This window comes from Lathamus discolor, chromosome 17 (genome assembly GCF_037157495.1).
Source record: "Lathamus discolor isolate bLatDis1 chromosome 17, bLatDis1.hap1, whole genome shotgun sequence".
NCBI lineage: Eukaryota > Metazoa > Chordata > Aves > Psittaciformes > Psittacidae > Lathamus > Lathamus discolor.
This window is the reverse complement of record NC_088900.1, coordinates 6,286,033-6,313,557: the sequence shown is the minus strand read 5'-3', so window position 1 is coordinate 6,313,557 and position 27,525 is coordinate 6,286,033. Positions and strand designations below refer to the sequence as shown.

Sequence of the window (27,525 nt, the reverse complement as noted above, 5' to 3'; positions counted from 1 at the left end):
CTGCCTGCATGTTAAGGCCAATCGGTATTAACAGGGCAGGTTTTCCGACGACAATACTCATTTGTCCCCTTCAGACCCCAGCCTTTGGATGCATCCTCAAGGATAAAGCAGTGCAACACAGGGACTCCCAGTTTCAGCAGAGCCCTGCCCCAGGCAGGCTCAGCAAAGCCTCACAACTGCAATATGTGCAATGGGCTTTAGCTTGCTCCTAATCCCCACAAACCCTTCTGCTCTCCCTAAAACAGAGCATCACTTCTCCTGCTCCACTCAGAGCACCCCAGAGCCACCCATGGGTGCTGGTGCTGGCCTGACTCCAACCAAGGACCTGGAACACCTCACTGGGCTTTTCCTACAAGGGTGACAGTGACCCCGTTGCCTTCCAGCCAGCCAGGGACCACAGCACACATCAGCATCGCAGGGCACCATGGGGAGGGCTGAGGATGGAAAAGGATGGGAGTGGGAGAAAAGTGTTGGAAAACAGCACACTGAAAGGCTGTACCAAGATTCCTGGTCCGGGGCTGAGCCGGCTACCCCTGTGGAGGGGTCCTTCCCCAGTGAACAGGCAATATGCGGGCCCTGGCTCAGGCCGGCAGGCTGGGAGGCAGCACCAAGCTGAACAGGATGGGTAAATACCTGTATCAGCAGGGATTATCTCCTTCTGCCTGCAAATATTTGCTCACCAGAGCAGATAGAGCAGATGCGAGTCAGACATTCAGCCTTACGCATGTGATCACACATGGCTGGCAGCTCCATAAATCGTGCAGGGACCAAAGGTTGCAGGATCTGGTTATGGCTTCATCACACGAGCTCTGCAATCAAACGGGTGCCGCACGCACGAGTCCAAGCCCATTTTACACACACAGGTAGAGCAGGAGGGAGTGATGCTGGAGACGGCGCTGGCACAATGGGCAGGACAGGGCGCAGACGTGTTTCACCACCTGTAACACGCAGGGCAGCCCTGTCCCCGTACGTGAGATAAAACCCAGGCAGTGAAGCAGCAGGAGGGTTTAACAGACACGGAGGAACCTGCAAGCAAAAAGTGCTGGCAAAGAAGTGTGCAGCTTTAGGAATTACAGCGCTGAGCCACCTGGGACTCGTGCATATTGACTTAGACCCAAGCCTTTAATAAGGCAGCTAACAGCATTGCTTTTACATTCATCCCTGTTACAAGGCGAACATGCCCAGGACAAGTTCATGTTCCAGCTACCGCACTCGCCGGGCTCAACCGAGGGATTACCCAGCCTTGTAACTACAGCTCGCCTCTTCTCCCCTTTCTTCCCTTTCTCTGTTCTTCCCTGGTGTCAGGTCAAAGCAGCTCTTCCTTCTCCATGTTTTGTTTTGTGCTTGGCTTGCAGATCACACATGCTCCTCCTCGGGGTCCCTCCTCTGCTCCAGATGCCTCCTGCCCTCTCCATTTGTAGCTGCTGAGGAGCAGCCCGACTCTTTTCAAGTCATTATAAAGGATTCACCTGCACAGCTCTGCCCCTTGGAGAGCTCTCCTATAGTCAGACACTGCACTGGGCTCTCGCACCGACCACTGCCAGCGCAGCTCAGCAGGCTCGTGTCACAGTCACGCTGCACAGACATCCAGAAGTGATGGCAAAGGGCAGGAGGAGCCCTTTAGGAGCGCAGTCTCTAACAGAGGCTGTACATGAGTATATCGACAGGCTGTCAGCTGGGCTAAAGAGGCTCCAGCACCCTCCGTGGGCTGGGGGAAGCCAGGCAGTGTGACGCTGGGATAGCGCGGTGGCCATCACGCAGAGCGCAGCAGGATGGGTGCTGCACACACACAGCGCATGCACAGGAAGGCCCCTCGGCTGCCCACATGCTCCCTGTCAGCTCCACACAGGACGGTGCCCTGATGCCTTCGCCTCCCCCCTGTGCTGTGCCCACGGGTGACAGCCGGGATGGGGAAGGTGATGCCCAGCGTGCTGGCAGGTGCAGGACAGCACCGTGCTGTCCGTGTCCCCACGCAAACGCTCTATGGGACACGGCACCCTGCTGCAGGGCACTGAGCGGGGACCCACAGCAGCACAGGTGCCAGGCACAGCCACGCCAGCTTCAGGCAATGGCTCCAGCGGCAGAGACAGCCTCGCAATCCTATGGCTGTGCTGAAATACAGCGGTGGGAAGTCCCCTACTGTTCCCTGCGCAGCATTTTATCTTAATAACATTTTATCTTGGATGACAAGCCTGTGTAATGCGGTTTAAAAGCCACGGCTACGCTGACACCGTAACGGGGGGAAGGAGAAAAAGCTCTTTTCTGCCGTCTAATACATTTGCTAAGGTCACAACTTTCAAACCTCTCGCTGTAGCTCGCTCGCCAAGCTTGGAGGCTGCTTTGTAGAGCAGCTCAGAGAGAGCGGCAGGGAGCTCAAACCCTGCTCCTCCCTCCCATTCAGGGCTCCGGCAAGAACGGCTCCAGCTCTCGCCTTTCCTTTGCTGTTTTTGCTGGGGGAGGTGTTCTGCTTCTCCCCCTGCTTGGAGCAGTAAGTGCCAGCGGCTTTGAAGTGGTGACTGTGAAGCTTTGCTGCATCCCAAGGCTGGCAGGAGGCTAAGCCCCACCAACCAGCGGGCTGACAGCAGCCCTTGCTCAGACTGGATCGGCTCCAGCAAAGCCAGTGGTAGGAAACCAAGTCCATCCAGCTGCAAGACACCCTGTCCCACCCAGCTGCAGGACACTGGGTCATCCAGCTGCCACCACCTCCATCGACACATCCTGGTGTGGTGCTCACTCTGCACGAGTGGCAGAGGCCCCAGCAACTCCTGCAAGGAGCAGCTGTGGGTGCTGCTGAGCATCTTAAGCCAGAAACAGGGCTTGAACCAAACCACGTTCCAGGTCCAACCAACCAGAACAAGCCAGAAGTGACCCATGGCCACACAGCTCTGCAAAGGGAGCCCCATGCCATCAGGACAGGCATAGATGAATGACCCTACGGTCCAGCCCAAATCCACAGCACCCAAATGTGTCAGGGGTCTCATCTCTGCTGCTGTGAGGACTGCAGTGATTTGGCACACTCCGTTATCGTTAGGGAGACAGCTATCCGGGCCTAATTGCCAGTGGCTCACAGAAAACATGGCAGCCCCTGATGCTCGGAACAGAGCTGTGTAATCACCACAGAGACAAAGGACAGCTGAAAGAAGGAGTAAAAATAGATATTAATAAAAGAGAGCGGAACATGAGCACGCAGCTGGGTTGACTTATGGAGGGAGGAGGCACTGACCCAGGAAGGGGGCAATGAGGGTTAAGCTCTTCTTGTGAGAGCTAATTTCAGGTCAGGCAAATCCTGCTGACAGATGATTTTTCACCTAAAACGTCCAGAGCAGGAGCTGTGCCACCGCAGCCCAGCAGGGCCTGGGAAGCAGCCGGAGGAGCTGCTGCCAGCCCCACGATCCATGCTGGAGGATGGGGCAACCCTGCCTGGGACGGGGACCATGGAGCCCTGCCTGACCCTGGGCTCGCCAGCAGCAGCCAAGGGCAGCCCAGCAGCCTTTGGCAAGAGCCCACCCTGCGCACGCCGCCGCGGTGGTACCCAGGAGGGGCAGGAGTGTCCCTGCAGCCCAGCCTGTCACTCCGTCACCTCTGCTTTGCTGTGACACACGGCCGGGCCCCGGCTCCCAGGACCATCCATTATTCACACGCACCGTTCCTGAATATTGATGCTAAAAGCAAACCCCCGGCTTGCCCCTCCCCTGCATTAAAATGCCACAGGACCCAAGTCAATGGAGGCATCAGCGCTGCTGCCAGACTCAACACCACATCACGGGAAGGCTTTCCCGCTCCCGAGGGATTCGCCCTGCACATGCCAATGTGAAGGAAAGCTCAAGGAATGAAAGGAGGTGCCTAAAGGGGACACAGGGAGCTTGCTCCCCCCCACCTCTCTTTGTTGCAGTAAAATACATATAAATAAATGTTTCCTGCTTCTGTTTACCCAGCTTTGAGACTTCCCATGGAAGCCTGATCTCCACATTGTATCATTACCCTTCATTAGTGCAATTTTCCAGACTTTAGGTGGCTGGAGAAGGAAAACAGAGGATAATCCAGCACTCTGCAAGCTGCAGACAGAAAAGCAGGGATAGAAGCAGGCCCAGCTTCCAGCCTTCTGACCAAAGCCCTTCAGCATCTCAGCATTCGATTTCCCCCTCTCAGCACACGGGCGGGCACCCACAGCCATTTCCCAGCTCAGCACATTCCCAGCGGCAAAGGGAGCCCCACAAAGCAGAGCAGCAATCTCTGCGTGCCCCGTCGAGCCTGCACCCACATCCCCACCCCTGCAAGTGCACCCGTACAGCACAGGACCGCCCGCAGCAGCAGGTCAGAAGGCCCCTGCTCACTGTGCACAGCACTGAGGCAGAGGTCAGCAAACAAGGGTAACCCACATAATGAGGAGTTGGGCAGCGCAGGCTTGTTCAGCAACCACAAACCCTCTGCAGGGACTAAACCAGCCCTGTTACACAGCAAAGACAAGTTATTGTGTGGGATTCAGAGAAACAGTGCAGTGCTGATGCTATGCACTGAGACAGAACAGCAAAGCACCAAGTACACCTCGACAGAGAGAGGATGACTGGCCCGCAACACAAGCAATCCTCCTGCCCATGCTGTGCAGCACCGGGCTGGACACACCTCATGCCCTCCAGCCCTGCTCGCTGTGCCCACAGTCAGCAATGGGGGCAGGAGAAGGAGCTGTGCAGAGCCCACCTGGAACACCACATCCAAACCCTGCTCTTTCCTCGGGTCCTTACTCAACAGATCTCTCCATCCTTTGGGCTCGCAGTCCTCTGGTGATGGATGAGGATCCATCACACAGGGACAGCTAAGGTTTCCTTAGCTTGCCATCATTGCTAGATGCTGGAACAGAGAACAGCATTGCTGTGACCACTGCGAACCCAACACATCACTAAAAAGACAGCTATTGTGTTAGCCTGGACATCACGCCGATGGGCAGCTGACATGCCCACGAGCAGGAACAGCTCTCCTTGCGGCAGGGAAGGGCTCCAAAAAGAAACCTCATTTGTAGATCACTGCTTCGATATCTTGGCCATTTTTGTATTCTGCATTTCTGTTTTACAGGGCCTTGTTTACTGCGCTGATATTTCACCCTGCAGATTCATCTTGGATCATCGCTGAGGTTCCTCCCCAGCTCGCAGAGATGCCTCTGCTCACCATGAAAATCTATGTGGAAATTTCAGATTAATTAAAAGCTGTAAATTGCGGAGCCAGATGCGATAACTCACATCTTACCCTTCCAAGAAAAGGGAGATGAGGAGAGCAGGAAGGCCTCTCTGCTTAACAGCATGGCGCATCCCTTCAAGATGTCTCATTCTGCCTGCAGCCACATTGCTCTGTCCACACTGTGACCCAGCTCAGCACCATCCTGAGCCTTCCAGAGCCCCGAGAAACAACTTGCACATGCCAGGGAGCTACTCTCAACCCCCCCCAGAAGCATTACTCTCCTTCCCCAGTAACACTGACTTGCTATCCAGGAAGGCCAGTGATGATGCTCCAAAGGAGAGATGATGCTGCGGAGGGCTCCTGCCAAAGGTGCCTGTGTCCGTAGGGAGCAGAGGAGCCTCCCAGCGCCCAAATCCATCTGATGTGGGAGCAGATCCCACCCTACTGCCAGTGCAGCTACAGCAGTCCAGATGCTGAATGGGGACAGACGTGGTCCCCCCCCCAGGGCCGGGGACGATGTTTTTTGTGCCCAAGGACGTTCACGCAGCCGTGACCACCATCTGCTCACTGGCAGAGCACGGGCACCAGTGCCACTGCATCGCCTTAACACAGGCAACAAGGGTCACCTGCTAAGTGCCCTGCCCATCCACAAGCCCCCGCACCAAAGGGCATCTTCCTGGCACCCTAAAGACCCCCCTGTTTACAGAAACAGGTTATTTGGTTCCTCCAACTCCTCCCTGCTTCCAGCTCTGCTGCCTGCAGCTCTTTTCCTGGCACAATACCTGATTTGACTTGCTCCCTCCCGCTGCCCTCTTCCCATCACTTCATGGGCAGACTAACAGAAGAGGGGCAGGCAGCAGCATCCTTCCGTTCTTGAGCTCCTACTTGCCACAGATCTCTTAATGCACTTCTTGGCCAAGGGTTAGGAGATTAAACACTCCATAGAAGGCAAGCTGACACAAGCTGACAGACCTGAAGCTTCTGCACATGCATAAGTGCCAGTCCTCATCACAAGGATGCTTATTTGCCAGCCTCATACCTATCACTTTGGCTGGGAGTCAATCTAAATAAAGCAAATTCACTTGTTCTGATGGGGAGAGGGAGTCGCTGGGCTGTCATAAGGTTGAACTCAGCTGGCATCATTTTAAAGTGGAAACTGCTGCAGAAACACAAAGCACGGCATCACCAGCCCCCCCGGAGCTAGAAGGAGGGATCCGTGCTTTGCTCCAAAGCAATGGGGCCAGGGGCCAGCGGTCAGCCCGGACCCATGCCCACCCCCTCGCTGTGCTCAGCCATGCAGCCCATCTCCTCTCCTTCCCTCTGGCTGCAAGGATTAAGACTCATTTCAGATGAAGTTTTCATTATTTTCTGCTCTCCTTCTTTATTCCCAAACTCATTTACATGACAAAAAAAATTAAACAAAAGCTGCTTTTTGAATCTCCACTCATTACTCCCATTACGTTTGTTAACATCATTATCTTCAGCTGAAGATGGCAACTATTATCAAATGTTGCAGAGCTTTTGTAGACCTCTTGCTGTATTACTCTGGAAAATTGCTTTAATGCTTATGCTTTTAGTGGTTTTAAAAAACCAGCTATAGCATTAGAAGCCATAAAGAAGATAAAAAAAGTGCATCATTTGATGATATGTGCGTTTTTCCTCTGTACATTGAAATATAAATACATGGTGGGAGTGCAGGATGCACAAGCTTTTCTTCCACTACAGGATCCACCATGGATCCTGAGATCTGACCCTTAGAGTCACCAATCCCTCTCTCCGACACCTTCCTTCAGGAAAAGGTACAGTGATAAAAGCTGGGATTGAAAGGAGCACCTTGAAACGCAGCACGGATTGGTTCCTCCAGACCTCAGCAACGCAGGTTTTGTCTGAAACAGGAGAGACGTGGCTAACAGCTCCAGCTGGGGGGGCAGCATCCCTATTTTGGGCAGGAGGAGCTGCTCAGGGAATAGCACGGGCTGGAATGGCTCTCACAGGGGGAGAATGGTGGAAAGGGATTCAGCTACCGGCTTCGGAAGCCACATGCTGCAGTGGAGCAGCTCAGAGTCCCATAGGTGCTCTGCGAGGGAAGAAGCTCCAAGTGTCAGCAGTCTTTAGGCAGGAGGGAGCAGTGCTGGAACAAGAGCGTTTCTGCCTGGCTTCAAACACAGGCTTTGGGACTGGAATTGTCACCATAATTAAATGCAAGCCCCTGTTACACGGAGCTGTAGCTCCAACCTCAGGGACACATCCAGCTCTCCAAAGTGGAATGCTGGGTTTCTATGCGCCCTGGTTAAAGCCAAAGAAAGCAGATCACAGAAGGCTGAGCCCAACACAGTGCAGTCTCCAGGAGGAGGTGGCAGCACTGCATCCCAGTCCCCAGCAGCACTGCAATCCAGGAGAATCCCATTATCTTTATGGGTGCACCTCTCCTCCCTGTTAACAATTCAGTGGGACTAATTACAGCAGACACATCCCAGTGCCTCTTGCTTTCAACTGGAAACCAACACGGATAACCTTCAGAGCACTGATAACATCTTGGCTCAGCTAACTGGAGGATGCTTTAAATGAGAGAAGAGAAGAAACAAAAGCGAGCCAGATACCAGCACGTGGAAGCAGAGACACAAGATTTGGCAGGGCAAAAGGGAAATGGGATGGGGGCTTCCAAATCTGCCTTCCAAGGAAATTATCCAGGGTATCCACAGGGTACCCAGGGTCAGCACAAAACCAGAGGCTTCCAGACACAATTGCTCAGGAGTAGGAGGGGTTGAGACCCTCGTGGCAGAGGTGAAGAACAAGGAGAAGTGGTGGGGACATAGCGAGAAGGTGAGAGCCAAGGGCTCACGGAAGCTGCTCATACACCACAGCGCAAAGAGACTTTAAACCCGTGTCCCGCAGGCACAGGCAGTGATGAAGAGACCAAGTACAAGAAACAGAGGAGAACAAGAGCTGGGCCAGGATGGTGCTGCCACTTGCGGGGGCTCTGCCTCTCGCCATGGGCACTTTCAGCCCTGAGAGGTACGAGCACACAGCTCAGCAGCATCCTCAAGCCCCCTCCGCCAGTGGTGGAGCTGATTTACGGCGCAGCAGGAGAGGTCAGAGCTCGATCGGCTTTCATCGATCAGCAAATTAAACTGAAGCAAAGCAAGCATAATGAGCGTAAAAATTTACAGCCTCTGCCCCGGGTTCAGGTGCATCGGGAGCTGAGACAGCTCCAGCCCAAGCGCTCATCTCTCTCCTAAGAAGGCAGGACGGGCAGCACAGAGAGAAGTTCAAAGCGCAGCTCTCCCCACACACGTGCCCAGGCTGGCTCCGAGGGTGGCACGTGAAGCGTGACACCAAATCGACCGGCTTCAAGCACGTACGAAGGCCAGAACCACACAAGCCTATGGCACAAGCTCACGCTTGGTCACACAGCCCACGAGACCCACGCAGGGTTTAAATTATCGCTTTGTTTTCCATCAGGCTTTCTGGTGTTCATTTAAGCTGCCCAAACAAATAATTACGGTCTTATCTCCATCACGCAGCAGCATTAGCTGCAATTCATCATTTTTAGCTTCTTTGTTTCATGCATTGTGTACATATGTATAAATAAAGAACAAATCCAGCCCTTCGCATTTCATAGGATGCTGGCACCGCAAGATGTTCTTGCCAACACAGTGGAGATGGGCATTTGGTTAAATCTGGTCTCAACTAGAACAAAAATATAATCTCCACAGAACAATTCCCTGTAGGGAACAGAAACACGTGTGCTGTTAACAGCTTCTGGAAATGAGACTATCGGGTCCGCAGCGCTCGAGGTACACAAGTGATGCTCAACAGGAGAGACACGGACACGGAACGGGCTACCCCATGTGAAAATACACAAAAAACAGAGTGGAGAAGCCAGCCCAGAGGGAGCTGAGCCCCTGGAACCCCTACATCCCTGCTCCTGCACAGCACCATGCCAAGCACCGAGACCAGCATCCCGTTAACTACAAGCTGCTTAAGCACCCACCAGCCAGCAAGTGGAGAGAAGCTCCATATCAGCACCAGAACTGCAAATTACAACATTCCGGCCTTTTCCATGAGCTCCATCCCTGCATGCCCTTCCTACAGCCTGTAATACACTCCCTCTGTCAAAGAAAGAAGAAACAACCACAGAACCAGACAGAAATCACCAGGGGAGTCACAGCCTTAACTTCCAACACGACACCGAGCATCGCATGCGGAGCACCGGATACAAGGCAGCCAGCCATGCAGGAGGGCTTCAGCACAGCACTGCAGGGAGCCCTGGCAATTGCAAAAGGCTCTGTTACACAGCAAGGTGGGTGCCAAGGCCCACCTCGAGGGAGGCAAGCGCGATCAGCTCCTCTAAACCTTCCCTTTGCTTCTCCCCCCAGGTGCAGGATGCTCAGAGGAGCTGCTGCAGGCTCCCAGCAGCGACCTGGTTTTGTCCTGCCCTTGGGTGGCTGCAGACAGAGCACAAGGAGGTGAAGACACCCCTGGCTCCTTCCCTTCCCCAGCCTTCAGGCAGGAGGTTCCCCACCGGGTTCCAAGCGGATGTTCCAAGCTGCAAATTGGAGCTGGTGCCCTCAGCACCCAGAGCACCATAAAATCACAGAATCAACAAGGTTAGAAAAGAGCAAGTCCAGCCATCACCCAACGCTGCCAAGCCCACCACTAAGCCATATCACAAAGGGCCTCATCTACATGGGTTCTGACCACTTCCAGGGACAGTGATCCCACCAGTTCTCCGGGCAGCCTGTTCCAATGCCTGACCACCCTCTCAGTGAAGAATTCTTCCCTAATATCCAATGTAAACCTCTCCTGGCACAGCCAAGCAGCTGCTCCAGGCTTTGCTGGGTAGGCGGGAGGAATCCTGCATTATAAAGCCTCACCCGCCATCGATCTCTTCCGAGAGCCAGGTCGGAGGTAACTATAACTCACACGCAATCACTAGATAAGACACGACAGGTTATGCCAGAGCTCTGCCAAGAAAGATCACGCAGATGATTATGAAGTTAATTCCTGACACCGCCGCGCGCGTGTTGTACATATATTGTATGCAATAGCCATAGCTCTTGTTTAAACAGTGGGACGTGCCAGGACGTCTGATCGATTATACAGCAGCTGAGCTCAGGGAGAAGTGCTAAGGAGGTGGAAGCAGGCCAAAGGCAATGGGACTTCACCTGGAGAAGCCAGCAATAATCCTGTATGTCTCACACCCTGACAAGGATGGGCACCCATGACCCAGGAGATCAGCAAGGATGCAGGGATGCTCGGTGCACCATGGCAGGGACTGTGCCTGGCTGTCCACCTTCTTATGTACACTCACATCTCTGCGCTGGGCTACATACAAGCATGGAAAACAAGCTGTAGAAGCATTAACACATCTACATGCTCAGGAAGCATTTAAGAAACCACAGCGTTCAACAACACGCTGCAATTACAGGCACCCATCGAGTGTTTGACACCAGTAAGTCCATAGCATCACACTGCAAACACAAGAGATGCGAGTTAAATGGACATTAAATGAGACACAACACGCAGTCTCCAGTGGTGTCACCAGCTCCCTTGCCTGCAGCACACTTCCTCCAAGATGCAAATGAGAGCTGGTTTGCAAGGAGAAGCAGCTACGAGTAATCAGTCAGGGTCTGAAGCAGGAACACAGTGATAACTAGCACAAAGCTTCTCATTCCAGCTGCGATCACAATTCCCCAGTGATGAGGAAACAAAGACCTGTGCTTCCCTTTGACCAACACACGATGGTCTTGGTGCCATCAGCCCCATTCTATTTGCTGACTTCCCCGGGTCCCAGTGGCTCTGCTGCAAGAGGGGTCAATGCCAGACCCTGCCTTGAGCCATAGCGAGAGGATTTGACCACTCTTAAAGGCAGCCACAAGCCTATTGGACCATGTCTGTGTGCCTGGGGAGCCCATGGCCATGTGGGGCAAGAGAAGCATCTCCTCTGCTAGCCCAAGCCGCACACCCGAGCCAAGCGCTGCCTGTAACGGGCACCCTGCACTACCCTGCACCAGGGATGCCCAGCAGGGAAGGGAAAGGGGGCACAGGGAGAGCCTGGGGAGCAGTGACAGCACCCGAGCGGGCAGGGAACTGACACAGAGACCACAGGTACAGCTCAGCCACCACAATCCATGGTTTCAAAGCTGCTTTGAGTGGAAAGATCCAGAAGAGGGAAGGGAGGCTCTGGGAAGGAATATTAAACACTGCAGAAATAAAAGGTGTTGCTCAAGAGAAAACATAACAAGGCTGAAACCCAGCATGGTGCAGCCTTCAGACGAAATGGAGATGAGCTGCGAACCGATCGCTCCCTCTTAAGGGATGCTCTGGCTGTTTAAGGAGGGGGGCACACTCATCCTTCCTCACCACAGAGTCAGACAGACACGGCGCACATAGTGCCCCAGCCACACGTGGGGTCCTGCCCTTTCACACGTCCCGTTTCTCGGTGCCACGTGGTTACATGGGCATCTCAGTTTCCAGTCAGAAATGACAGCAGTTTCCAGCCCTGGAGGTGCAGAAACAAGTGACCTCTAAACATCCTGAAAGTGAAGGCAAAGCGAACGCGGCCCAAATTTGTCTACGCTATAAACGTCAATTTCTTTTTGAAAGAAATGAATGTTTGTGATGAATGTTTTCTTGAATGCCTGCTTTTGGCAGTGCTGCCATCTGTGACAAATCTCTGCCACGCTCGCTATTAGGCTTTCATTCCCAAGCAGAGTTCATAGCTGCTTTAATAAATGGTTAAAAGATTGTCGGGAGTCCAAAGGGCCAGCAGCTTGTTTACCACAAGTGGCTTCTGTCACCAAGTAAAGCACCTTTGACTGATAAGCTTAGAGCCCGCCAGGCCTCACGCAGCTTCCTCTGCAACCCTCTAACAAGCAGCAGCTTCAGAAGCACTTTAGCGATGTTGGGCACTTAGGAACCTAATCCTTATCGACTCTGAATGAGATTTATATTCCGGAATGGCTAGCTCGCTTGTGAAAGAGGTCCCTGGGTCACTCAGACATCACCCAACATCCCTGAGTCATTTATGAGCCTTTTAATACCATTCATCCACAAAAAGCACAAACTCTCACTCTAGCAAGCACCAAGTGCAGCCTCTCGGGTCTGCAGCAGCCATCCCTGGCTCCCAAAGGCCTTCAGAAGGGGCTAAGGACACATCCATCAACCCCAAACTGTGCCCACCAGCCTTGAGAGGCCCTGGGATGGGGGAAAGCGGGCTCTGTTGGGTGCAGAGCCCATGCACGGCACAGGCAAGGGACCTGAGGAGCCCTCCTTTGGCATGTCAGCACCAAGGCTTCACGGCTTGTGAGATGGAGTCCTGAAATGGCTGGTGGTGTATTTGTAGATCCCGTGCGTGCCTGAATCAAGAGGAACAATCAGATCCTTTTCCAGATTCGGCAAACATCAGTATAATAAGAAACAAAATTAATTATATGCTTGAAGACGTGCGCCGGAGCAATGCCCTGTATTTTCTCCTCATTGTTCTCCAAGCCTTCCAGAGCCACATTTAAATAAAAATGAAGCCGTTATTTAAACCGCAATTAAAGATGGAGCAATTTATTTTTAAACGAGAGCTATCGTCAGCAGAGGAGGAGGAGGAGGAGGAGGAGGAGGAGGAGGAGGAGGAGGAAGGGGAGCTGAACCCAGCGCCGCCGCAGCCCACTGGTGCCACACGGCCAGGCACTGCCCAAGGCAGCATTCCCAACAGCAGCGCTGAGCACACGCTTCCCGCAGCATCCCAACGGGGCACAGCCTGCACCGTGCCCAATCCCCGCGCTGCTCCTCGCAGCCCCACAGCCCTCTCAGCACCTTGGTGCAGCGAGAAGGACGAGGGGTTTGGTTGTAAAGGCTGAGCCCTTGCTCCACCAGCTCACATCAGCTCCTCCTCAGTCGCATCAGAGCGCGCCAGTGCCGGGCACTGCGGATGCATTCCAGGAAGGCATCTGCACCAATGTGCTCATTTTCTCCCAAGCCGGGGCCAGCACCACACCACCAAAATCCATCCCTGCTACCCCTTGGGATGCTCACCCAGAGAGCTCAGCCCTCCCTGCCCCAGCGAGGTGTCCATCGGACATCCCATGCCAAGGAGCAGGGAGCATCCTGCACAGAAAGAGGCTGCGGCTGCGCTGCCAGGAGGGGGCTGGGGAGGGAGGAAGAGAAGCAACCACAACAAAAACCCACCCTCTCTTTTCATAAGACAGCAGAATTTATCAGCCTGCAGCCCTTCACATCTGTCTCCTCATGCAAAATGAAAGAGGCTTTGAAAAACAGAGGAGATGAAATAAAGCCGTCTGTGTTAGGAAGCTGGCATCTCTGCCACTGTCACTGTCACCATGGTAGGAATAATGACCGGGATTGTTCCTGCATCTGTGTATGTGTGCGGATGCACGGGGAGGAGGGGGGCAGGAGGATGCACGCCCGCACCACCACCATCACCACCTCCTCAGGGCGAGCACCCCAGCCCTGCTCCCGTGCTGAGGTGGCCACGCACGTGAGCCATCGCAATGGACACATCAGCCGTGATGGCACAAGCAGCAGTGACTTCAGCTCCACTACACACAGCTCCGGTTCCTGTCCCTCTGCAGCCCACCACAAGCCCCCAGGGGCAGCTGGCTCAAGCTCACAAAGACGTGGTTGGAAAAGAAGGTCCGACCTTCACGGCTTTCACATCACTTGGCTTTCCTGTGACCGTTACTGCCACGGTGCCTGGGGAGGCAGAGCTCCCTAGGGAGAGCTTGGGCTGGCAGGGCCAGAGCCAGCACCGCACTCTCATAGATGACAATTCCAATGCACATATAAAAGGAAGAAGATTCAGGCAGGATGGAGAAGCTGAACGTGCCAGCAAACAGCCGGTGAAGCGAACCCTCTCCCTCCAAACCCTTTTCTCAGACCCGGGTTGGGCGTTTTCAAAGGGATTTTAGTGCTATCCAAGCCTACCAAGCCAGTAGCAGCCCTACAGAGTGCTCAGGCAGAGGAGTGGCTCCCAAGGGTCCTTTAAGCATCCCTTAGGGATCCCAAAGATCCCTCAGTGGCACTATGGTGTGCACACTGGGCATCCTGCCTGGCATGCAAAGTGGTAATCCCAGCTTTAGCTTGAGCCACGCCAGTGCCCTACAGAAATTCACATCCCAGAGGATTTCAGCTCTCCTTCAGCAGGAATGTCCTTAAAACACACAAAAGCATCACAGTTTAGCTACTGCCTTCTGACCAGGGAGACAACACCACAGCCCCTGTAGCTGAGCAAGGACCGGGATGCTCTCAGCTTAGGCAGGCGGCACAGAGCAGCAGCAGGTTCAGCAAGGCGCAGAAGGCACGCAGAGCACCAGATTTCATTCCATAGCTCAGCTCCAATGTGAGCTGGGCCCTAAAACCTTTCCCAAGGGCTGGTTCTCAGCAGAGAAGCCTCTTGCAATGGTACACAGCATGCGGTCCAAGGGTCTCAAGCTCCTCCAAGCACCATGGGAGGTTAATCAGCCCCCAGTGCACCTCCAAACCCCTCCTGCTCACGTTGCTCCCCCTCTTTGCATGCCACTGGAGGGGTGCTCTGGAGGACTTTCCTCTTGTTCCCGACTTCTTTGTAATTTCCTGCAACATCGCTATTTGCAATTCAGAGCATAACTGGAACAATCTACCCTGGGACCCAGGAGAGTCTGTACAACACATCCTGCTGCCTGCTGCTAGCAGACCACTCCTCCATGCCTCTCCTCCTGCTGATCTCTGCCTGCTCTCTGCAACGCACTCTTTCCACTTAAATCATCTCAATCCTCATGCCACAGTCACTGCTGAAGGTTTTGCTCAGCGGGTACCATGGCTGTTGTCTCCAAAGAGTCTCCTGGGGTAGCTCCCCTGCAGAGGAGCAAGCAGAGCACACAGTGGATGCGCACCACCCTTTGCTCTGGTGCTTCGCGGGGGTCTGTGCACATACCCCCTTGGCTGGGATGCTCTGTGCATTGAGCTCAAGCAGCACCGAGTACCACAGGGATGCAGGAAGGCCTCCCTGCTGCTCATCATCCCCCTCACCTCTGCCATCAGGGAGCCGGATGTGGATCCTGATCCATGGCAGCCCAGCGGTGCCATGGAGGACGGGAACCTCTTGCTGGGTCTGGGTTAGGCATTGGGCAGAGATTTATGGTTCACCCACCTCCTGCGGCTGCTCCAACCCCTCAACCATGCATCCCACCCTCTATATTCCCTATGGCACAACTGCTCCTCAGGGCAGCCCAAGATTTACGCTTACAGGTACACAAAGAGATGGCAGCTCCAAGAGCGGCTACTGCTCTATATTTCATGCCTTAGAGCTTGTCATGGTGCATGTGGCTTGTGCTCTATAGTGCTGCAGGGCTTGAGCAAGGGCAAGGACACCACGTGAGATTGGGATGCCAAGTGCTAGATCAACAGCACCTTTCATTCTCCAAACCCCTCCACATCCTTCCTTCTCCACCCTGCAGAGAAAGAAGCCAAAGTCCTCCTTGCTCCGACTGCAGACGGAGCATCCCCTCCTGCCGAAGCTGCAGCAGCACAGCGAGCAACTCTCGCTCAGGATGGCCCAAAAGCTCCATTTCAGGCCCATCTCCGAGAGCTGCTGCATGGGCAACAAGGTCAGGAGCTGCCGAATCAGCCTCTCACACCAGGGGAAAGTGGAGACGCGCAGCATGGCCGGGCAGCGAGAGCACGGGGAGCAGAGCAGCCAGCCCTCGGGTAACCCCTGCCCTGTGCCGCGCTCGCTCCTCTCTGCTCCAGGCATTGTATTTACTTGTTGTAGTCCCTTTGCTCGGTGTGTGTGCATGCGTGTGCGAGATTGTCTCCAACGTGACTCTGCATTATCAGGGCTATAATGAGTCCTTGTTAAAGTGGATTTGATGGAATAATTATATTCCAAAAAAACCTGCGGGAAAGCGCTCTCCCCTCTTAAAGGGCAGGATCATCAAACGTTCTCGCCACATTATTTGCAGTCACACCTTCTGCTGCATCTGCTCCTTTTAAAATCTCTAACTCCAATCTGATCTGAATATATAAATCTGAATTATCACAGCAAAAGGAGATGTGCTCACACCTTTTTTTATCTGTTGCCATGGCGATTAGATAAAATTCACGCCAAGTCTCTGGGGAAGGATGAAATGATTTCAGACAGAATCTCACCCCACTTGGTGAGAATAACGCCTGGAGCTACTTCCCTCTGTAACAGGTCTGGGCACATGTCGCAGCCAGAGAGGGTGGCAGGGGGTAGGGAGAGGCCAGGACACCTTTAGAGACCTTGGGATCATCAGGGAAAAGGTTCTGCAGCCCCCTTAGATAGGGTAAGACAACGCTCGTTTAAATCACATCAGGCTGCTCCACGCTGCGGGTCAACCTGTCCCAGGCAGCAGCTCCAAGACCCAGCTGAAAAGGCCAATCCTCCACCAGCCTTTTGCCCAATGGTCCCAGCTTTCATCTCGGAGCTGCCCGCACAGATTGCTCCCTGCACATGCCAGGAGGGAGCCGGGCAGGATGCACAGGAGCCCGGGCTCAATCCTCTCTCAAGAGGTCACAGCCACCAGCCCCATGCTCCACCACAGCGACAACAGGGACAGGACAGTGGGGTGGCCCAACACACTCAGACCATAGGCTGCTTGTGCCCAAAGCACGCACCTAGCTTTAAACCAGAGGGAGTTACTCCACACTCAGGCAAAACCAAGCAGACCCGGTGGTAATGACCCTCAGCAGCTTATCTCCTGTCCCCAAACCATCCCAATGGAGACAAACACAGAAACAAGCAGCGCCTTTCCCCTTGCCATGTTTATTCTGTCCCTGTATCCAGCTTTTCTCCAGTAACAGGAGATTGATGTCTCCCAGAACAAGCCTATTCATACAAGGACAATGATGAATTATCCAGGTCCTGGCTCTTCTGCCCCTTGGATCATGCCTCCACGCACCCCGTCCATGCGGGAATGCTGCACCCAGAAATCCCCATCCTCAGCCATGTTTAATAGCAGGTAGCTTCACGCTGCATCCCTACACGCACCACATCTTGAGACGGATTGCAGAGGAATTTGTGTACATTTACACCTCGACTGCTGTAGAGTAAACCGGAACGGGTGGCAGATGCTGCAAGGTGCAGCAGAGAGCACACATGCCCAGGGTGAACGGCCACACGTAACCACGAGAATGCTGCAGTTTTAGCTCCCACATCACTAAACCTGTGCTGAGATTAGTTTAAGGCTCCCGGAAACAGCCTTGGGCACTGCAGGGGGTGGGACAGAAAGGGCTGCTCAGGTCAAATTAAGCTCGTATCTGAACCACTGCAACCAGATTACTTCAGATGTCTTCAAAACTCCTAAAACTCTGCTGCTCAATCAAGAGCCTGCACAAAACCAGACCTAAACTTCACCGAACTCATTTTGTTCCCAGTGCCCTTCCGGCAAGCTTCACAGTTTGCTTTCCAGAGACAGGATTTTGTGGCTATCCAATTACTAAGTGCATCCAAGTCCCTGCAGGCCTCAGGGGATACGTGTTAGGGTTGCTGAGAAAAGCAGGACCCTCAGGAATGTCTGTACCTCGAGAAGTGTTGCATTTAGATTTTGTCCAACGCAGTCTATCAAGTACACAACACCGCAGCATCAAACAGCAGCTCAGCTCTGGGGTCGCCAGTCCAGTGACGCTGTTCTGTGCTGCTCTGGCAAGCCACAGACTACCAACAGGCTAGGCAATGCAGCTGAAGCAATGCCATTGCACCGTGAGGACGCTGCTTTTGTTCTCCGGGACACCATGGAAAGCCACTCCAGCAGCATTAGGCCCATGCACCCAAGTGACACCCAGCCTCCCAAGGCAAACCCTGCCGTGCTCTCAAGATACATCAGTGCAGGTGTGCAATGATGGCCACAGGACCAGAGCCCGATAACGCAACCATCTTTGGAGCTCCTGGTAGCACAGCGGGCACAGCCTGGGCAGGTGACATGTCTGGGCAAGAATACAAACCTGGATGCACATTCGCATCCCTGAGCGGGCTGGGGAATGGCTTGGCTGGAAGTGTACAGGTACCTGTGTGCTCACAAGGTTCCCAAAGCCAAGCACACAGGAACACACCACAACAGCAGCTGGATGCATGCTCCAAGAGCATCCACATACATGAGCTCTACGCTAGAACAAGGCTTGTGACTGCTGACATCAGGCTACACCATGCGATGCCTGAGGAGAGGACAAGTCAGCACCATTCATTTCCATTCCGGTGCCACCACAGCGAATAAAGCAGCTGCAGTTGCATATGCAACATAGCTCCTCCATGGCAAATCAAAGCCATGCATGTGCCTGAGAGGCTCCTCACGTTACCCAGCCTGGTGATAGTGCTTTAAAAATAAAAATTAAAAATAAAAGCTCTTTACCACGCGGAGTTCTTAAACTGGCTTCTAGCAGGAGCTTCTCCCTCATTCCCTATGGAAAAGGGTCTGCAAGGCATCCTCCTCCCAAACACACATCGAGCTTCATCAATAGCAAGAGTCTGAAATCACAGCCTGGGTGTGAAGCGCAATCTTGCACCCAGCCTCTGACCCCGCAAGCGCCGCTGCCGTGCCCCCGGTGAGCCCGCGCTCAACGCCAGAGCCCTGCGAGCGGTGCCGTGCGTGCGACGAGGCTGAGAACGAGCGGCAAGATTGATTCTGATGCGAGCACCAGCAAAGCAAATGGGTTTTTGAAAACCCTATAATTTCTCCGCAACCCTTGACTTCACTAAACACACAGCTTCAGACTACAGCACAGTTAGGTAGGCATTAAACAAAAACGAGCTGCACTAATGATGATTTATGTGCGGGATAACCTTCCATAAAGAATTTATCTTTGATTTCAGGGTAAGTTACAGCGACACCAAGTTAACCAAATAATGCAGCTCAGCACCTCAAACCCCCCACTGCAGCAGGGCCACACAGGCACCGAGCGCTGCCAACAATCGCTCCAGGTCTCTTCCAATGCAGGTGAACCTGGAGGGACACAATCACCAGAGAATCTGACTGACAAAAGCCAGGCACAGGCACCTTCTGCAAGGGGTGCAAGCAGCAGGCATCCAAGAAAAGTCCCCATGCTCCCTGTGCCTGTGCAGGGATGCTGGTGCCTGCGTCCCACCAGCAAACCACCATCAAAAGAGCAGCCAGGGCTGCCTGAAGACACATCTCAAAGGCCCAGCCACAGAGGTTGGGAATGCCATAATCCCAATTCAGTGTAAAAAGAACCCAAGAAAGCTCACAAAAGGGCCATTTACTGTGTTGGAGACCAGAGCTCGCCAGAACAGTGGCCCCAGGGGAAACGCTTGGTCCCTTATTCCTGAGCTGCACAGTATTTTAGTTTGGTGGGGGAAAAAAACAGGGATGCAAGGGAAAGCAGAGATTTACTGTGGAAACAGTCACTTAGAGAGGTCCGGATGGAGGGTGTCCCTGCTCCTGCGTGTCGGGACTGCTCATCCCCTGCTGCACCAAGGCTCGCAGGGAAGATGCAGACTTGCACAGGAAGCGCTAGAGGAAAGCTTCAGGAACAGCAGCAAGTCTGGTCCAGTGAAGCTAGGACAGAACGCCACGTTCCACACAGCCAGCTGTACGTACAGCTTGGATGTGTTTACATCCAAGAAAGAGCTGCAGCACTTCCACACACCTCTGTTTGCAGGCGAGCCATGAGGCGCTGGGTCTGTACCACCGACGGTCTCACCATGCAGAAAGCATGCTGAAGGAAGCTATTAGGCCTCGGCACCACATTTCAGCTCTCCTCAGCCTTCGCACTGTTCGCTCTGAGCAGCAGGGACACCCTCCTCCTCTGCTTGCTCGGAATTAGGACAGAAGCAGAGGTTCACCAGCGGTCAAAAGACCATGTTTTTGGTAACAGCAAAGCCAGTTTTAGCTCTAACACAAGCAACAACAAAAAAAATCAGCTTCAGGCAGATACTATATTTGTAACCCAACAGCAAAACATGTTTGCTTGTGTTGACTCTGCACTGTAACACAATTTATATGTTCTGTCTTTAGGGTAATTATTGCTTTAGAATGTTAAAATCGCTCCACTCTAATTAAATCATCATATTAAAAAATGCACCGCCACAGCAAAGTTGGGAACAAGGCTGGATAAGATCACACGAGTGCAGGGGTGCTCGGTTCACAAACTTGCCACTGAGCAAACCAGGTTCCTAGGAGCAACAGACGCCTTCCCTGGAAGCGCTGCCAGGAGCACAGGCACCATCAGCCACCGAGGAATGAACACCACAGGTGCTGGTGGTGATGGACCTTGTCATGCCCTGCTCAAACACGCCTATGGTGGGCAGAGCATCACCAGGCGAGCATCGCGCTGCCCAGCAAAGGGTACCATACCCTGTCCAACACCAGCTGGCCTCCAAGGCAGCCTCCACAAATGCTTTCCACAGCTTCATCGGACCACTCAGCAGTTTGTCACTGCTAAAATGAAACGGTCATTTCCACAGTGCTCCAAAACACCCTCAACGTTCCTGGAGCTCCGTGCACAGCCTTGTACACAAGGAGGCAAAAGGCTGCTTGGGCACGAGCTGGCTGCTGACCAACACAAGCTCATCGCTCTGAATGCCCATCCAGGGAAGACCATGCTCCGGAGGCAAGGAGCTTCATGTGGGCAGAACGGGGTCGGCGCTGGGGAGCACAGGCTCTGCAGACCCAGGTCACTGCAGTTGGCTCCCAGCCCCAGTGCTACAAACTGGGATGGGCCCCCTGCCAGCAAGGACACAGCCCCAGTCAGTGCAGCCCGGTCCCCTCACACAGACCCTGCCAGTGCATCACAGCCTGGGGGCCATCAGTCACTATCAGCACTCCCAGAGCACTGCTTCCCTTTGCCTGCCTCCCGGCTCACAGGCTGTGCTGAGTCAGCACATCAGCCATGCTCAGGAGGCACAGGCCACCAGCAAGAGCCACCACTGCCCTCAGGAGAACCTGTCACCCGCTCCAGGTGAAGCACTTTGCTCCTTAAGCGCCTTAAGAAACAGCCCTGCAAGCAGGATTACAGCAAATCACCTCTCGCGCTTGGTCAGCAGCCTCCGGGCTCATGCCCTGCTCCCTGTGGCATCTGCCCCTCTCAGCACTGCCCGTGCAGCAACAGAGCCCTGGAGGAGCATCCGGACTTGCTGACCTGTGAGCAAATATCAAGCTCAGAGCACTCACTTTGGGCAAAATCCTTTAATTCTCTGCGTGCCCCTGGGGGAAGCAGTATTGATTGCTTTACTACCAGCTTACACATGCTGTGTGGGCAGCCAGCACTGCCATCAATACCGGCTCCGAGGAGGGAGCCAAAAGGTCAGCCCGGTACACAGGGCTGGCCCCACGCTGTGCCAGCACCTGCCCACAGCCCTTGTGCTGCTCTAAAGCCTGTGAGCAGCCAGGCAGGAGCATGGGACCAGTGCTCGCAGCACCAGCAGCTTACCCTGCTCTGTGCCCTCTGAGCTGCACAGAGGCCATGTCCCATCAGCGTTCCGGCCCATTCCCAGCTGCGGGAAGAGCCCGGGTTCCAAAGCTCTCTGCTCCAACGGGACCCTTTTCCCTCCTGCAGGCTCATTCTCCACAGACCAAAATCGGTGCAGAGCAGGACACGTGCCAGTGCACAGGGCAGGCACCCGGGGCAGGGATGCCAAGCACAGGGAAGCAGCGCACGATGCCATTTGTACCGAGTCCCTTCCCCTGTGGCTCAGTCAGTTGTGGAAACTCGCAACTGGAGCTGGGACTTTACTTCCTGACAACAAGAAAACCAGCTCAGACGCTGCAGTCAGGACACAGACAGCGCGGGACGGCTTCTTTCCTGTTGCCCACACCCCTCATGCCAGGTACCCAAAGGGATCAGGCTTGCAGGGACGCAGGAGAGGCCAGAACAGGGCACACTTACACCAAACATCCATGAGCCCTGAGAGATACAGCAAATACTGATCACAGCACCAAGGAGACCCCGAACACAGCACATCTGCCTGCACCACCAGCATTTTCCAGTATGAAGCCGTGAGATGGTCATCAGTAGTAGCCTTTGCTTTGGCAGCATAGGCGCAGCCAATAAGCCAAGAAAAACACCTCCATGACAATGAGATTCGCATGTTGCAAAGCAGATTTCCAAAGAGAGTAGAAGCTCCTTTCTTACCTGGGATGATAGAAACGGTGTCTTTCTCCCAGGACACAACACTAACGTATTCCTGCACTGAAGAGGGGATGAGGCACTTGAAAACAGCCACGTTTCCACGCATCGACCTTTGGTCCTCCACCCGGACGGTGTACGGTTCCCTGAAAACTGCACAGAAAAGCAGGAGGTGTGAGAGTGCTGAGGGAACACACGCTTCCTTCTGCTTTAATCCCATGATTCCCAAACAAACCAACCCACCCAGCAGCAAACCGCTTCATCCCAAGCACAGAGCCCACCTTCCTGGGGAAGGAAGCGGCTCTCCTTTGGAGACACAGCCCTGTGCTCGGCACACAGAGGGATGCTCCTGCTGCTGGGACCCTGAAACGGTCCCCAGTGTCACCTGGCCTTGGCGCTAAGGCAAGCTGCTGCTTTTATAGGCACCAAAGTGGCTGAGGCAGAGGTTTGCAGCGCCCGGATTTCAGCACAGGGACCCAGGGTATTTCGTAGCTGTAATGTTCAACCTGCACCTTGAGGTAACCGCTTCTCTGCTGGGTGCACGCTGAGAACACAGCCGTGAGGCACCCGGAGACGCAGCCCGTGACACAGAGCCTGGCATGCTCCTAAGCACACCAGAGGAATCCTTAGGGAAGCCGATGACACTTTCCCAGGCCATGTCACAGTGGGAGCCATGAGCTGTCCCCACCATGGGCCCTATTCCCCAGGGAGATGCACATCCCTCTGACAGCCCCTGGACCAGTGACAGGGAGCTCCCCAGTGCCAGAGCCCTCCAGCAGCGCTCACCGGGGTGAGGTGGATCGACCCCAGCCTCTTCAGCGCAACAAAAAGGTGCCACCATGCCCAGTAACACATGCAGACACCATAAACTCTTCAAGTTGAAGTATAAACCACAATGAGTGCAGGTGCCTCTTTACTGTGATAGTAATTATGCCCTGTAGGACACAAGCACCTGGGCATCACTATCACCAGAGACACACATTCACTCCGGCATTCAACAACACCCCCCGGCCAGAACAAAAGCAGCTCAATGAATCTCCCAAGATAGAACTGCTTCGCAGCCCAGAAGGAAGGTGTTTTCCTGAGTGGAAAGCACCCGCTGGCGATGCATCACATACCTCGCACACACAAGCGAGCAGCGAGGGGCTGACTGTTCCCACCTCCATTTCCCTGGCTTCCAGAGCGCCCTGCACTGCAGCAAGAGGTTGGGATAAAAGCAGCGGCACATCCCAGGCTCCAGCCTGGGGTGCGTGGGGACAGTTGCCACTCTCCCTCTGGCAAAGGAGACCAGCAGCAGCATAAGACATGAAGTTCAAGCTGCAGAGACCTTTGCCTCTCCTGCACCGCCTGCCAGCCGCTCACAGAGCCCCAAAGGAAAGCCGGGAAGAGGGTCTGGAGTGGCCTCCAGCTTGCTCCGGTTATTTACCAGTGCCCCAGCCAGGAGGACAAAGGCTGCACCATGGAAAGGGACTCCAGAGCCAAAGCAGATTAGCTGGAAAAAGCTTCCTTAATCACATGGAGCAGGAGGTTTATTCACAGGCTTTAAGGGCCAGCGGGGACCAGGAGGAGCATCGTGCATGCTCGCCATGGCTGCCCCAGCCTGGAGCACACCTCATGCAGGGGTCCCCCAGCTCTGACCCACACCACCCTTTGCAGCCTCAGCTCTGGCCTTTTCCAGTCACTGGGAATAATCCTTACAAGGCCGCAGCGAGCAGGATTACAGCTTCGCATTGGATAGAGACTTGTTCCATGCGCTCACCAGCAGCTTTCCCAAAGCTTCCAGAGGTTTTTCCAGCTCCCCATATTTGCAGCTGCAGTTTGTTTCTTTGCTCTCTTTACGCAGCTTTAACTGGCTTTACTCCGTGCGTGGCCATTACAAAGCACTGGAGAGTGACTGGGACACGACACGACCGGGAGGAAACAGGAGTGGGGGAATGTTTCACAGCCGCTTCCAGAAGCCATAAAGCCAAAGCACTTGGAGCTGCCACAGCTGGAGCCGTGGTGGCCCCCGGAGCCCTGCATGGGGTCCCCCCTGTGCGCTCGCACCCCCTGCTAACTGCACCTGCTAAAGGGACACGGAGGCTGGGCTCCCAGCCGAAACCCCACCGCAGCAGGGGTGCATTGAGAGAGGGGAATGAAAGCCAGGGCTCTGCTCTGCTCCCGGCTTGCCATGATCCCAAGGAAGTCCTCAGCAGCTGGGAGAAGAGCATAGCAAGGGCTGCCTGCCCGGCAGGAAGGCAAGGGGCCGAAGACAAGCATTCTGTCCCGCAGCACATCCAGAGCGCTGACTCTGTGCCACCCATCCCTGCTGCTCCAGCCCTGGCCATGCACAGCCCCAGCAGCCTGGTTCCCCATGAGAACCCCATGGTCTCGGGCCCAGAGTCACCAGCACCAGAGGAGCCGCAGTCATGCACTATCAACCCCTCGCACGGCACGGGGGATGCAGCCACATCACCAAGGATCCACTCTGCAGCCTGCAGTGCCCGCTTACAGTGCTCTGTGCCTCCTGCCCCGAGCCGTGGTTTATAGCTAACCTCCGAGGGTGGGTAAATAATTCACTCTGCAGAAGGGGGTTAATGCCCATTTACTCTGCAGTACAAGGTATTAAAATAAAAAACCCTGTAGTCACTTCTGTCATGCTCCCTCTGGTAGCCCCACTTTTAATAGGTTACATAATGAAGCCATTCCTGGGCTATTAGCCCTCCTCAGCCTGGTCAATAATTTACTATAATGGCTTTTGGAATCAGCTCTTTGCCATATTCCTCCTCTTTTTTCTCTGTTTAATAAGCCTTGGCAAGCTGGGGCTGGATGCAGCAGTGGGAACCGTCCTGAGGAGAGCTGTGGGACACAGTGGGATCTCCCCACTGTGGGCAGATGTGGTCCAGCTCCTCCTGTGAGAAGCTCCCATGCATGGATGGGTACAACAATATGAGTTCAAAGGGAGAGGACCTCTGCAGCCACGCCACAGCCTCGGGACACACGCTGGAGACCCCCAAGCCCATGTTCCTTCCCTGGTGGTCATCCCTGCCCTGGTACAGAGCTGGCTCTTAGCTGGGGCAGGATGAACACCTTCCCAACCACCCTGCCCTTCTCCCTGCTCCCTGCCTATGCAGCGTCAGTTGATCCCTTTGCAGAACCCTGTTACTGGCCCATGCCAGGAAGACAGGGGCGAGTGGGTGCCTCTCAATGGGCCAACCAACAGGCCATGGAGAAGACCGGAGAAAAGGCAGGACCTCATCCAAACCCCAGCGCCGCAGTGAGCTCTTACCTGCTTTAACACGGATATTTGGGCTCCTGATTTTGCCAGCCGAGTTCTCCGCGGTGCAGAAGTAGTCGTTGTCGTGGATAAAGCTATTGAAGGCTGATGGCGAGAAGGGGTAGAGCTGCAAAGTCCCATTGGCATGGACATGCCGGATGTGGGGCACATCGTAGATGTCGTCGCCTGTGGCCAGGTACCACCGAAGGACGGCGCTGGGTGACCCTGCTGCCGGGCAGGGGATCACCACCCCCACTGTGCTGGAGAAGGTGACCTGCTGGATAGAGTCGTTCACAAAGTAGAGGCTGGTTCCAACATCTTCAGCGTGTGCTGTGGAGGAAGCAGACGCCATAAAGGCACGGGGTTAGTTCAGAAATGGCCAATCCCACCGGCACAGAGATCACCCCCAGCACAACTGCCCCAAGCCCAGCCCCGGGCCCCCACGTACAGCAGAGCAGAGGAGCATCAGTGCACGGGCTGGAAGCATAAAGGCCACCTTCACAGGCCAGTGCTCCTGCTGGCAGCACGGGTCAGGGATCACAGGCACCCAACCAGGGGCTGTGCAAGCAAGGAAGGGTACCCAAGGTATCCCCCCCAAGGCTTCTTCAGGTGGCTCTTGGCATGTGGTCCAACTGTGCCTCAGCACCCAGGGGCCTCAGGACACCCATGTGCAACAACAACAACCCAAGCACAACGAACCACTGATGTTCCTCCTGCAAACCCCGATGTCCGCCAGCCTGGAGCAGCAGAACATCAATACCCCTGTGCCCCAGCACAGCCCCAGATGCCCATCAGCAATGCAAACACATCCAGTGCAAGCCTTCCCTGAGCAGGGCACACATCTTTCCTGCTACCCCATCGTTGCCTCCAAAAGCTGCAGCAGCTCCCAGGAGAGGGGCAGGAAAACTGGGATCAGTGCTGCTTCCCTTTGCCCAGAGCCAGAGGGAGGGATGCCCAGTCCCAGTTCCCCTAAGCCCAAGCTTAGGTTCAAGGGCATGTTCCAGGGCTGAGCCTGCTGCCACCCAGATGCCCGGGAGCATCTGTGACCACTGCAGACAAGCACTTCCCTTGCTCAACGTGAGGGAAGGGACCTCTTCACCCAACTCCTCCCGTCTCTCCTTCCCACTCTGCAGGACCACGAGCTCCCCCTTCTCCACCAAAGCAAGATTGGCTCTAAATAAGGCTGAGGAGGCCCCCAGTCACTCAGATCCGGTTTCTTTTTATAGCCGCACTCTTTCCAAGTGGGCGGAAGGACAGGGATAGCAAAGCGGCCCTCGGCGCGGGTATTAATAGCTCTGGCTGAGAACACTGCTCGTGGTGCTGCAGAGCCAATAAGCTGATCACTACGGTGCCGCCGGTTCAAACCGAGTCACGGGGGACCCTCCGTGACCTCGATTCCTTAACTTGGGGAGGAGGGGATGGGAGCAGGAGGGAGAAGGAAAGCCTCATCCATACGGATAGCCTTGCTGCGCTCCTCGCCCGAGGAGCAGCTGGTTGAGTGTCACTGCCCATGGCCACTCGCATCGTCACACCAGCCCGCTCCGCACCATCCTCAACCAGGTCAAGATGGGAAACCACCAAACACCTCACCCCTTCCCAGGGTAAAGTCTTCCCCATCCTTCTCCCAGCTGGACAACCTCGTGCCTCTTCCAGCACCCATGAAACCGGAGGTGAGAGCACTCTGTGTACTCTGCACTGAATCATCACCTAAAATGACGGTTTCCTCCTTTGCCCAGGTCAGGGGCACTGCACAGCCAGAGCCATCTGTGTAATGGATTAGCCGACTAGTGAGGTCCGGCGCTGCCACCACACGAGACAACAGATTTATAGGTCAAGAAAGCCTCTCCATATCTCCACACGCCAGTTCCCTGCGCCCGTGCACCAGTACAAGCAGACAAAGCCATTCATTTTTAACTCCCTCCCCGACAGCACCAGGGGAAGGATGGACCAGAGGAGCAAAGGGCTCCCGCTGAGCCGGGCTTTGCAGAGCTGCGGGGCCACCG

At 54.6% G+C, this 27,525-nt stretch overlaps 1 protein-coding gene across 1 annotated transcript in view; it reads right to left on the bottom strand.

Annotated features, from left to right (window-relative positions):
- The window catches only part of DSCAML1 (DS cell adhesion molecule like 1), a 93,755-nt gene that overhangs the window by 60,713 nt on the left and 5,517 nt on the right, over nucleotides 1–27,525 (bottom strand). The window contains exons 2-3 of the mRNA XM_065697232.1: nucleotides 25,535–25,852; nucleotides 22,273–22,419 (exon numbers count right to left, since the gene is read on the bottom strand). Of these exons, the coding sequence (XP_065553304.1) occupies nucleotides 22,273–22,419; nucleotides 25,535–25,852 (465 nt within the window). The remainder of the gene's footprint in view (nucleotides 1–22,272; nucleotides 22,420–25,534; nucleotides 25,853–27,525) is intronic.